Raw genomic sequence first — 13,895 nt, forward strand, 5'->3', positions numbered from 1 at the left:
AAGTTTCTCGAGACTTTCAAAACTGACTTAATTTTGTTTATTGGTAACTTCACAATTTGAGGTAGCCTTGTCTTTAGATAATGACAATGTTTTTCAGTTTGATTGCAATAGTTTGAAATTAAAAATATTATGCAATAAGAACAATGGAAAAAACAACAAAGTTGTCAATTACTTCAAATAGGAGTGGCAAATAACAGTCTGTAGGCCTTTCTACAAAAACTATAGCACGGTACCCAAAGTGTATCCCAACTACTATTTCATTCAAATAGCACATTTAAAAAAATCAAGGACTACAAAGCACAGTGCCATGACAGTGGTATAATGGCCTGAGGACTGTGATGTTGTGACTAGTAACAGGAAAACATCAAAATCAAAAACTTAGCCATTCAAAAGACAAATTCCTTCATTTTGCAAATTAACAATCCCTTTAAGTGACCCTTCAAGGGAGAGCAAGATCATGGTCTCATAAGACAGGAGGCAGTTATAAACAGGTTGATTTTATATAATAAATATACATATGGATATTTAAATCATAGCTTTTTAAGACAGGTTATTGCTTAACAAAGGTGGTTACTAAGACAGGTTATTGCTGAAAATAGGTGGTTACTAAGACAGGTTATTGCTGAACATAGGTGGTTACTAAGACAGGTTATTGCTTAACAAAGGTGGTTACTAAGACAGGTTATTGCTGAACATAGGTGGTTACTAAGACAGGTTATTGCTTAACAAAGGTGGTTACTAAGACAGGTTATTGCTTAACAAAGGTGGTTACTAAGACAGGTTATTGCTGAACATAGGTAGTTACTAAGACAGGTTATTGCTGAACATAGGTAGTTACTAAGACATGTGATTGCTGAACATAGGTGGTTACTAAGACATGTTCTTGCTGAACAAAAGTGGTTGCTAAGACAGGTTATTGCTGAACAAAGGTGGTTGCTAAGATACTAAGGTTTGACAGTAAATTCAATTATTTTCACATTTAAAAATGCTCATGTACGCTTTGGTATAGTCTGTGCTGCTCTTGGTAATACTGCACACTACCATTCCAACAAATGCTTAAAGATAAAAGCTACTTTGGTATGAAAAGAATGTTGTACTCAAATTTTCACAACAATTTAAAGTAAAGGATTAGCCTAGGACCTCTATTTGCCTGGCACTTTAAGCCAATACCAACCAAGGGAGGCTTAAGGGGTATTCCCCACACTCATAGTGAATGAATCACTACATTCAGTGATTGAAATTATAGAGGCCATCATGGGTATGCACCAATTATCACTATGTAAAAAAAAACAGCCCATTGAATTTTTTAAGATTATTAAAAATGGTCCATTCTTAAAATTTCCATCCAATCACCGTGCATTTAAATTTACAAGAGAAATCACTTTGTCAGTACTCTAGAAAATCTGTCAATTTTGGATCAATGGCCTGGCTATAAATAAGCAATCAACTGATGAATGAAAAGCTAACCAAATATGATGAATTTTAACTGCTTTCCAAAGTAATGCAGGTCATTGTTGTGCAATATCATAATGTTGTCATTCAGGCAGGTAAGAGATTGTTAATAACAATTGAAAATATTCATTAAATTCATGTTGAAAACAGACATTAAATTCAAACCAAAACATGTATTATAAATTAACAAAAGTAAGGCAATTAGTGTTTTTCAATTATTTACAATTCAAGACATGTATGATACATTGAAACCTGTCTAAATCAAACTCCTTTTTTACTTAAAATTGGTTCGATTGAGACAATTGTTCACTTTACAAAGTGAAAAAAACATTTAAATTGATATAAAGGATCATTGGAAAGTGTCTGGTTTAGACAAGTATTCAAAATATTCAGGGTTCAGTTCAGAAAGGTTCCACTGTACATGTGAACTAGTTGATCAACATCTATCATGTTATGATAACACCACTTTTTTCCTTCCAGTTTGAGATCATGCAGTGATAGGTACAAGTACATGAACATGTCACCAAGGATACAAGGTCGATAGATACAGTAAAACCTGTGTAATCAAACAATCCAGTATTCAAGACTCCTAGATAATCTGACACCTAGGTATTCCAGACTCCTGAAAAATCCAACACCTAGGTATTCAAGACTCCTAGATAATCTGTCACCTAGGTATTCCAGACTCCTGAACAATCTAACACCTAGGTATTCAAGACTCCTAAACAATCTAATACCTAGGTATTCCAGACTCCTGAATAATCTGACACCTAGGTATTCAAGACTCCTGAACAATCTAATACCTAGGTATTCAAGACTCCTGAATAATCTAACACCTAGGTATTCAAGACTCCTAGATAATCTGTCACCTAGGTATTCCAGACTCCTGAACAATCTAACACCTAGATATTCAAGACTCCTAGATAATCTGACACCTAGGTATTCCAGAATCCTGAACAATCTGACACCTAGGTATTCCAGACTCCTGAACAATCTAACACCTAGGTATTCAAGACTCCTATATAATCTGACACCTAGGTATTCCAGACTCCTGAACAATCTGACTTAGGTATTCCAGTCTCCTGAACAATCTAACACCTAGGTATTCCAGACTCCTAGATAATCTGACACTTAGGTATTCCAGACTCCTGAACAATCTAACACCTAGGTATTCCAGACTCCTAGATAATCTGACACCTAGGTATTCCAGCCTCCTGAAAAATCTACACCTAGATATTCAAGACTCCTAGATAATCTGTCACCTAGGTATTCCAGATTCCTGAACAATCTAACACGTAGGTATTCAAGACTCCTGAATAATCTAACACCTAGGTATTCAAGACTCCTGAATAATCGAACACCTAGGTATTCAAGACTCCTAAATAATCTGACACCTAGGTATTCCAGACTCCTGAACAATCTGACACCTAGGTATTCAAGACTCCTGAATAATCAAACACCTAGGTATTCAAGACTCCTAGATAATCTGTCACCTAGGTATTCCAGACTCCTGAACAATCTAACACCTAGATATTCAAGACTCCTAGATAATCTGACACCTAGGTATTCCAGAATCCTGAACAATCTGACACCTAGGTATTCCAGACTCCTGAACAATCTAACACCTAGGTATTCAAGACTCCTAGATAATCTGACACCTAGGTATTCCAGACTCCTGAACAATCTGACACCTAGGTATTCCAGTCTCCTGAACAATCTAACACCTAGGTATTCCAGACTCCTAGATAATCTGACACTTAGGTATTCCCAGACTCCTGAACAATCTAATACCTAGGTATTCAAGACTCCTAGATAATCTGACACCTAGGTATTCAAGACTCCTAGATAATCTGACACCTAGGTATTCCAGACTCTTGAACAATCTAACACCTAGATATTCAAGACTCCTAGATAATCTGACACCTAGGTATTCCAGAATCCTGAACAATCTGACACCTAGGTATTCCAGACTCCTGAACAATCTAACACCTAGGTATTCAAGACTCCTAGATAATCTGACACCTAGGTATTCCAGACTCCTGAACAATCTGACACCTAGGTATTCCAGTCTCCTGAACAATCTAACACCTAGGTATTCCAGACTCCTAGATAATCTGACACTTAGGTATTCCCAGACTCCTGAACAATCTAATACCTAGGTATTCAAGACTCCTAGATAATCTGACACCTAGGTATTCAAGACTCCTAGATAATCTGACACCTAGGTATTCCAGACTCTTGAACAATCTAACACCTAGATATTCAAGACTCCTAGATAATCTGACACCTAGGTATTCCAGAATCCTGAACAATCTGACACCTAGGTATTCCAGACTCCTAGATAATCTGACACTTAGGTATTCCAGACTCCTGAACAATCTAACACCTAGGTATTCAAGACTCCTAGATAATCTGACACCTAGGTATTCAAGACTCCTAGATAATCTGACACCTAGGTATTCCAGACTCTTGAACAATCCAACACCTAGGTATTCAAGACTTCTAGATAATCTGACACCTAGGTATTGAAGACTCCTAGATAATCTGACACCCAGGTATTCCAGACTCCTAGATAATCTGACACCTAGGTATTCCAGACTCTTGTACATACCACTCCTGTACAATCTGACACCTGAGTATTTTAGACTCCTGGGTAACCTGACACTTGAGTAATCCAGACTACTGTACAATCTGACATCCAAGTATTCCAAGCTACAATACAATGAGACATTTTAGAAATCCAGACTCTTGTACAATCTGAAACTTGAGTATTTTGGATCTGTACAACCTGATACTTGAAATTTCCAGACTCCTATACAATCTGACACTTGAGTATTCCAGACACCAGTGTAATCTGACACCTAGGTATTCCAGAGTTTTATAATTTGACACTTGACTACTCCAGACTCCAGTGTAATCTAACACTTGAGTATTCCAGATTCCTGTACAATCTGACAGCTGAGTATTCCAGTCTTTGTCATATAAATTTCTGACAACAAGCCTGGGTACAAAATTTTAAAATGAACTTGCTTAGTAATCATTGGCATGTTAGCCAAATTCTGCAAGTACGCAAACATTTTTTACCAGCCATAGCTGTCAGGCTCGTGTTCAATTTAGAAGACTGAAGACTACTATACAATCTGAAACATATGTTTTCCACACTTATGTACAATCTAACAGCTGTACAATCTTGACTCCAGAATATTCAAGACCATAGTACAATATAATACCCCAGTGATTTTCCTACTGTTTTGAGGAAGGGAAACAATCCAAATGGTAAAAACTCTTGAAAATTAGGACTTAGTGAAATAAACAAATATATGAGGGCAAGGATTTTTATACAGTGTTTAAACAACACTATTTTTTTAATTAATAGCCTTGATTACATCTTCCATAGTACTTGTGTCAATGTAGTGATCTCTGGATGACAAAATTTTATATGGTAGTGTGGACAGAGAAATTTGGAAAAAAATGGACCATATTTGGAAAGAGACCCAATTTAAGACACAAAGTAAAGATTGGAAAATCACTGTACCCTGGTTAGTCCAGAATCCTATACAATCTGACACATGAGATTTTTGACTACCTGTACTGTACAAACTAATACCTTGCATAATCCGTTACCTGAGTATTTCCTGACTCCTGTACAATCTATTACCTGAGTTCTTCCAGACTCCTGTACAATCGGATATAATGTACATGTACTAATTTACATATACCTAAGTCTATGTGACTTCAGTACAATCAGTTACCAGAGTATTCCAGATTTTGATAGAATTTGACACATGAGTATTTCAAACAGCCGCATAATTGTAGTGTATTCCAACAAGTTGTCTTATTTTGACTCATTGGCTGCCCTATGATGTGTCAAATAAAACCATTTTATTTCATATCACAGAAGAATAAGCTATTCTTACAATTTAAATGGGGTATTTATTAATGTGCATTAAAATGTCAGGTGGGCATTATCATGTAATAATACCCAGGTCATTATCACATTATAATGCCCTCTTGAGATTCTTCAATGAAATAAACATAAAACATTTTGTAGTTGCTTATATATAGGTATTATTGATAAATTGACTACCCTTGGGAAGTAATATTACCTTCAACATTGACAATGCCCTTGTATGAGGCTCATGGTTTTATCAGTGTTTCAAGCAATATCACTGTCCTATGGATTTAATACAATTATCATGATAATGCCTCTACATAAGCAACTATTGTATAAGTAATGACTTATACTACAAGTATCTCTCCACCCAAACTCTGATATCTGGTCACAATATAAACTGATGTCAAATTTTACTGTCTACAAAGCAGGAAATCAAAGCCCATAATTTGGCAGACAAATATAAAACTTGTGTCAAAATAGCAAGTTACTGTGACAAGAAGTTACAGAGAAAACTCTTAAAAAGAGTTGACAAACAGACAAGGTAAAACAGTACACCTTCCTCCTTCAGAACAGGTGTATATATCAAAGTTCATTGTCTGAAAATACAGCAATAGTATACATTTGAGTAGACAGAACAACAACAAAAAATATCTTCTAAAAAATCAAAATGTTATTCTTAAGCTTCAAGTTAAAAGTCTTACCCTCTTTTAATAAAAAAGGATTGGAGTGAGGAATATATCCATAATCATTATAGGGGGATGGGGGTATCAATATAAATAAATGTATTAAGTTCAATTTCCACATCCTTTTTACAGTCTCATAGGATCAAGTTAAAACAAAGTTCAATAATTTACTTAAAATTATAAAAAAAAAAAATAAATAAACAAAAAAATAATAAAATAAACAAAAAATAGGGCAGTCAGACTTGTCTTAACAGTTTACAAACCATGACAGAAGTGTAGGCTGAATCATTTGGAACAAATATTATGTAATAGATACAGGAAAAACAACATAAAATATAATGCAGTTCAAACAAGAGAAGGTCCAAGGTGCATGGCCTATTCTATCATACAAAAGGACCTTACAGATTACAGTTACATGTACATGTATCTAGGTCCTACATGTATATTATTATCATATAAATGCTTTTGTACATCTTCAGTTTAGTCTTCAACTAGTCCTCAACCTTTAATTCTGGGAAGTTCTGCTAAACCACTGTGTTGTTAGTAAGCATGACTCAGCTAGATTATACATGTGGGTGTACTTACATGTATAACCTCCTCCACTTAAGGTAGATTATATGTACCTAAGTATTACACAGAGCATTCTTTTATGTCATCTGGCAAAATCATACAGACATTATATTTTCAATTAACTAATTGTGTTTGTTTTGATGTAAAAAAATGTTTAAATTATTTTAAAAGAATCTTTGTCATTAAAATTTGTATGTTAAAATTGTAAAAAGTTTCTTTCAAGGGGAGGTAATTGGAGGTAAATTTTTTCAAAGGGGAAATAATTGGCTGGAAACTGTTCTGTAGGAATAAATTCAGTAAAAAAAAATCCCATTACTTCCAATGCAAACCCATATTTTAAGTGATGCCCCTTGTGAATAAACTTATTAAAAATCAAGCAGTTTTATGTATCACTCTTTAAGGTTCATGAGCTGTTTATCTTTTGCAACTTTCTAAACATAAGGACATGCTGCACTTTTTCCATGGCTTCTTGACATACAATTTGAAAATGTGCTAAATTTTTTACCCTAGCCCCCCCCCCCTCCCCACCATTGTTTAAAGTCCTGTGAAAAAAAAATGAACAGCAAAATAAAGAACTGGCATATTCTGAAGTGCAAAAATGAAATTTCTTTCAAAATACATTAAATTGAAAAAATATTATTCAATCCCATGGCCACTGGCCTTCTCTTCATGACAGATTTTTCTCCCCAAAAGGGGCGGTCCTTGTGATGTCATAAATATTTACTATATTTATACCTGTAGAAATATAATGGGAACTTCATTTTTTTTTAATATTACAAAAAAAAGTGTTTGGTTACTCCCAATTTTCCTTTTGAAAGTTGAAAAAATGTCAGGTACATGTAATAAGTTCTTCTTGCAAATTTTAAAGAAATTTTATATACCAGTTTTTAGCAGTTTGCAAAATAGTGAAAATTCCCAACAGAATTTATATAAAATACTGTAAAAATGTATATACTTTGGCCTCAATTATCTCCTGAATAAGTTCAGCAACCTACGTTTTTTATATTGAAATTCTGAAGTTTGTTCATAGAAGGTCATCTATGAGAAAAATTAGTTAAGAATAAACAAAATGTAATGTCCTTTTAAAGACTTGCATTATAATGTACAAATACTTGTACATTCAATAAATCTCATATACTGGTATAAAAGGAAAAAAAACTTAAATACTGTTTACCAACTTATTTGTGAGCATATTATATAAGCTGACTTCACTAGCAAGAAATCAACATGAAAATATATCGCTACGATAAAGTATCTACATGTATATAATAAAATACATTTTTAAGAGTGTTAGGATGTGATATTGGATTGATATTCTTAATTGCAAAAACGTGCATTGGGGAATATAAACTGGTGAAACAACAGAGCCAGATATAGATTATACATATGTACTTGACAAAAAGACACCAATACCAGCCAAAAATCAAAACCTAGGACCCTTGGCATTGCAAGAAAAGGCTGTACAACTGAGATTAAGGAGTGGTAGTCCTCCAAGAGAGGAAACCATCCTTGTTAAATGTACACTTGATAAACTTCAGGTTGTAATGTTCAAGCTTTAATTTTTTTTGGACTGTTTTCAGCTTATCTACATAAAAACCCTTCTGTTCTCATTTCCTGTAAGTGAAACATGAACATGAAAGCAAATAAAAAATGGGAAATAAATTGATTGTTCACCTTTCTCTCTGTTGCTGGAACTACATCAGGGTTTACTACAGTTGAATGATAGTGTCTGTATGACCCAACTTCTTCTAATGTTTTATAGTGCCCAAAGTCCATGGTAGCATCATACTCAAGGCTGGTCTGACTTTCAATCTTAGGCACAATATCACATTCCATTATTCCACTGATTAAAATTTCATTTGAACTCACTAACTTGCGTCTTAGTATTTTTTAAATTGTTCAGTATGTTTTAACAAAAATTAAGACAGATCCAGGTCCTCTTTCATTTGTAAATATCGACATAAACATTTAAATCTTATAGTGTGCTGTTTCAAATGGTTTTCCTGGAATGACGAACTCTACCTGTTTTTTTTTTAAATATGTGTGCTCAGATAGTAATACTATGTGGGACACACTGAGGGACCATGTAACAAGATATCTATTCAGTCATTGAAAAAATTATCACAAACAGATATCCAGCACATCAGATATATCGGTACTTACATCATGTAAGGAAATTTTAAGACAAAGGGAAAAGGGTCATTTCCCAAATGATAATAACAAAGCACTTAAAAATGCTTCCTGTTGGTGCCCTGATGTTAAGTAGGAAATGTGTCATTTATGAACTATGTATATTTGTATGATTTTGATTTATTTTAAACCACATGGTCAGTTTCATGACTACTGAAGCCCTAAATATCACACTTCTGCAATATTGAATGGCAGCACTCCAGCAGTGTTCCGACATAACGGTACCTTTTAGTCTTGTTTATGACTGGAAGTATTGACAGCTTGCGCATCTGACAACATCAAATGCAAACGTTTAGTTAAACTTACTCTATAGTTTCATTCAATAACTTTCTAAGAACTGCTTCTCTATTGTTTTTCTGGGAAACTGTCAGGGTAGGGGATTTCCGAAATTCTGTATTGACCGAGCATTCCAAATAAAGATGCCACTGATTGGGTAAATCAGTCAAAATCATCCAATTAAAACGAAGATAACAAATGGCAATTTGAAACCCACGTGTTGTTCCGCGAAATGTAAACAAACTCTATTCGGCGAAATTTCTATTTTTAGCCTTAGCCCTTTTGCAAGAGCTAAATAATTTTAATTTTCTGAAGTGCTTGTACGCAGATGAAAAGATCTTTAATATGTATTACAGGCATGTGCTATGTGGTTATGATGATCAGATAATTTGTAATTTTACTCCACCTACTTAGGCGTCGTTAAGCAATAAAATTTTATTAAAATTATTTACAACAGTCATCAAATATATACACCAGATTATTATTAATAACAAGTAATTAATCCATTTGTTTCAATTTTTATGATCGGTGGACTTGTGTCATTATATTTAAAAAAAATATATCTAATGGGGATGATTTTCAAGATTGAAGTCATCACTACAGAAGTTTTATGGTCGTCATCATGAACTCGTGGATCATTATGATGTATCCATCAGCACCATGAAAACTGATTTATTCAACGGGTCATAGTTTGCCTTTCCTCGTTTGTCTACCCCGGACTTGACTTTTTATGAGCAACTCGGCGGGTGTTTCTAGAAAAGCAGAGGACGCTTACCCTACCGGTGCACCTGGTCCATGCTCCCAGTTTTTAGTGGAGTCCGAGTTGCTCATTTCCTTTTGTTACTTTGTATGTATGATTTTAGTTACTTTATGTTCTTTGTTGTGTGTGCCTGTTTTCCATGTCTGGTCTTTGTCCCCGGATTACATTCTTTTGATTACCGCTATAGGCTAAAAACCACTAATTCCACTTCCCATAGGCTTCTATGCTAATTTCACAATATTCAATGGCTTCTCTGGACTTTACCTTAACTTTAACCTGCAGAGGACTATATATCAGCATGATTCTACATATGTCAGCTCACAATCCTCAGAATGGCATGTGGGGTTAGCAGACTTGCAGTGCAGTACTGGTCACCGGAAGTGAAGGGTCTATAAATAGCATGGGAAATCCCAGTGTTTTCACAAGATAGGGGTATATTTAAAAATCATTATGGAGATTAGGCTTCACATCACAAGAAGCACCTATAAAATGTACAGAAATGTTTTTCCTTTCAGAAACTGTTTAAATTTTTTAAATAAGATGAGAACTTTTTTTCACAGCACTATGAGGAACAGGGGTAATTTCTGCGTTGGACTATTTTTGCGTACGTTCCAAATGCTCATTGGTTGAATTGGTGGTCTGTAACCTATAACCTTGGTTCCCTTGATTACTCTTTCAAGAAATGTAGTCAACTGTAGCTAAAAAGTCAGCTTGTTCATAGCTCACAGTTGAGTCCGAGTAGCTCATTTGCTTTTGTTACTTTGTATGTATGATTTTAGTTACTTTGTGTTCTTTGTTGTTTCTGTTCTCCGTGTCTGGTCTTTGTCCCTGGATTACATTCTTTTGATTACCGCTATAACCTTGGTTCCCTTGATTACTCTTTCACACGAAAGATTGTTCCTTTATTACTTTTTTATTATTATTATTTTTTATTTCCCATAAATCTTATATTTTGTATAAAGACACATAACATATATACAGTGCATGCTATATACAAAACTATTTGCAGACATGTTAGATACATTACAGTACTGATGAAGTTAGTCAGGTGGACTCACTCTTTTGTTTATAAATTTAATAAATTTACACAAATCAATCGGACTTTTATATCTTTTGGTGACATTATTGCCTTAAAACCTAAAATACATGGGCGCTTTATCAGCTCCTTGTTGATATATTGCTTTCTCTCCATTGCAAGTGTTGGACATTTTATAATAACGTCTCCTATTTCTAAGTTACATAGATTACGAAAACAATTTTCTCTACTGATATTTTGCCAACGGTCTGAGTCTATTGGTAATCTATGGTTAACTGTTCTAAATCTACATAATATTAAAGAGTTTTTCTCATCGAGAGTTTTGAAATATTCTTCAAAACTCGGTGTTTCTTGCAGTTTTCGCACCAATTGTGATACTTTCGAGCCAATATTGTACTGATCAGCAAGGCATAAGCTTTACCTTGCATTTTAACTATTCAATGTTCAAAGCATTTTGTGTTAACCAAATATTTGATAGCCCACACTCATCTAAAGTTTTTTTTTAATACTTTGTAACCACTTAAAGTTTACATTTTTCCTCATATGAATATTCAGCATCAGTTTATAACGATACACAAGATCGTCCCTCTATCCAATGTTAGGTTACATCGTCAATATATAAATAATAGAAAGTCAGAAACAAAACAAAAAATAAAAACAATATTGTGATCAAACAAACAAATAATCCATAAAGTATTCTACTTAGTTAAAAAAAGGGTAAGATACAGGTAGATTTAAACCCTCAAACCCTTTTGAGGACCCGATAATCCCAAACTTTAATTGATGTTGTTTTAGTCTAATAATTAAATGTTGGAGGAACGTGAATGAACTTTTCTAACTGTTAAGGTTACAGACCACCAATTCAACCAATGAGCATTTGGAACGTACGCAAAAATAGTCCTACGCAGAAATTACCCCTGTTCCTCATAGTGCTGTGAAAAAAGTTCTCATCTTATTTAAAAAATTTAAACAGTTTCTGAAAGGAAAAACATTTCTGTACATTTTATAGGTGCATTTTGCTTCTTGTGATGTGAAGCCTAATCTCCATAATGATTTTTAAATGTACCCCTATCTTGTGAAAACACTGGGATTTCCCATGCTATTTATAGACCCTTCACTTCCGGTGACCAGTACTGCACTGCAAGTCTGCTAACCCCACATGCCATTCTGAGGATTGTGAGCTGACATATGTAGAATCATGCTGATATATAGTCCTCTGCAGGTTAAAGTTAAGGTAAAGTCCAGAGAAGCCATTGAATATTGTGAAATTAGCATAGAAGCCTATGGGAAGTGGAATTAGTGGTTTTTAGCCTGAATAAGTATTTCAAACGGTGTCTTCCTCGAATGCCAACATTTTGTATGTTACCTATTCCTTATTTAACCGTTGAAATTAATTAGTGAAGTTGGTAACATTTTATATCTTTTTTATATGAAAAAAAAAACGATTTTTAAAAATGTGTAAGAATATAATAAAATTGAATTATTAAAAAGTAGTAAAAATACAATAACATTTTAATATAATTTAAACTTTTATTCTAAGAAATGTATAAACTATACACAAAAATATTAAAGAAATTCAGAAATTTAACATCAATAAACATGATTTCAAACTCTGAACTTTATATTGATGATTTACTTCATTCTTTATTATTCTGAAGTTTAAACTAATTAATATGAATATAATTTTTTTCTACTTTTCATGCCTCGTGTGATTTTAAATTATAGTAATAAGAGTATAGTCCTTAAACCACTTACTGCAAAAACTGATCTCCTACATTGTGTTGCAATTACAAATATTTTATTTAACTGAACAAAAACCTCATACTTAGTAACAATTCTAGTACTAGTATTCATACATAAAGTAGAATGATAGATTAAAATATTTTCAAGTTATTGGACTATACAAAAATAATTCAAAAGTCTTATATTGTGCTATATATATACATGTATGATTTTGTGAAGAAACCGCAAAAAGAAAAAAAAATTAACAACTGGAATAAATATGACTGAAATAATTACCTGTAATTTACTTATCTGTTAATTAATATGAATGTTTTGATAAGCATGCACCTTTGTTGTGATAACCACTGACACCTATTCCTTGAATGCCAACAAAATTTTACAGGTAAATTGTCGGTAGATCAAAGGATGTTGGCATTCGAGGAGTAAACCTTTCAAAGTCATTGATTATACGATAAAAATTATATTTCTTTAATTGGTTTTCATGATAAACCCAAAAGATACAATGATTAACAGCTTACTTGAGTATAGTTTTGAAAATCGAAAATTTTGATATTTCTATCTCGAAAGACAAAGGTACATTCATTAAGTCATCATGTTATTGTTATTCAAAGCACAATAATTTAAAATAGCAATTGCCATTCAGCAGATCCCTCTTTCATTTGATATTAATTTCATTTTAATGGATGCACAAACCAACTTTTATGAACCTTTAAAAAGGTAAAGTTTTTGATTATTTACCTAATTTATTTACATTCCTCTTATTTCAAATAAATTTTGAAATGATGTTGTCATTCTCCAATTTGTTGTCTTTAATTTTGTACATCACTCATTAAAATCCTTCTAGTAGAAATACAAACACTCTTAGCAAAGTTTCCCTATTTTCAACAGAGGAATTTGAGAAAATTGGCTATATCAAACAGCCAAATAGCAACGACAGTGTCCCTCTAATATACACTCCCTGCCTACCTAAAGTGGTTGAAAATATAAAAAGTTGTCTTGTTATGTGATGGGGAAAAAATACAATTATTATTTTTGTTTGTTTGTTTGGTTTTTTTTCAATAAAAAAAGGTTTTTTTTCTCCAAAATTTGATTTTTTTTTTTCAAAAAGATGCACTCGCTAATAAAATGACATTTCAAATGCTTCGTTATCCGCTGTCGAGAATTTTTCCAGTTTTCAAACTTCTCGCCTTAGAGAACCGTATATAATATTGTTTACAGGCTGTAAAGACTAGTTCTTTAAAAAATAAAGATAGTCGACGCAGAAAAATTTGTTCTTTTTATATATAATTG

At 33.3% G+C, this 13,895-nt stretch overlaps 1 protein-coding gene across 4 annotated transcripts in view; it reads right to left on the reverse strand.

The window, feature by feature from the left end:
- The window catches only part of LOC148611566 (signal transducer and activator of transcription 5B-like), a 79,358-nt gene extending 70,149 nt beyond the window's left edge, over window positions 1-9,209 (reverse strand). Inside the window, exons 1-2 of one of the 4 annotated variants that reach the window (XM_088592231.1) lie at window positions 9,097-9,209; window positions 8,275-8,412 (exon numbers count right to left, since the gene is read on the reverse strand). In XM_088592231.1, the coding sequence (XP_088448357.1) occupies window positions 8,275-8,376 (102 nt within the window). In that variant the 5' untranslated portion in view covers window positions 8,377-8,412; window positions 9,097-9,209. Of the gene's footprint in view, window positions 1-8,274; window positions 8,987-9,096 lie in introns of those variants that run through there. The other 3 variants (XM_088592235.1, XM_088592228.1, XM_088592229.1) reach the window with 3 other exon arrangements.
- Between the last annotated feature and the right edge of the window lie 4,686 nt (window positions 9,210-13,895).

The sequence above is a fragment of the Perna viridis genome, chromosome 7, assembly GCF_037379345.1.
Source record: "Perna viridis isolate PV_CMFRI_1.1 ecotype Kerala chromosome 7, ASM3737934v1, whole genome shotgun sequence".
NCBI classification, from domain to species: Eukaryota; Metazoa; Mollusca; class Bivalvia; order Mytilida; family Mytilidae; genus Perna; species Perna viridis.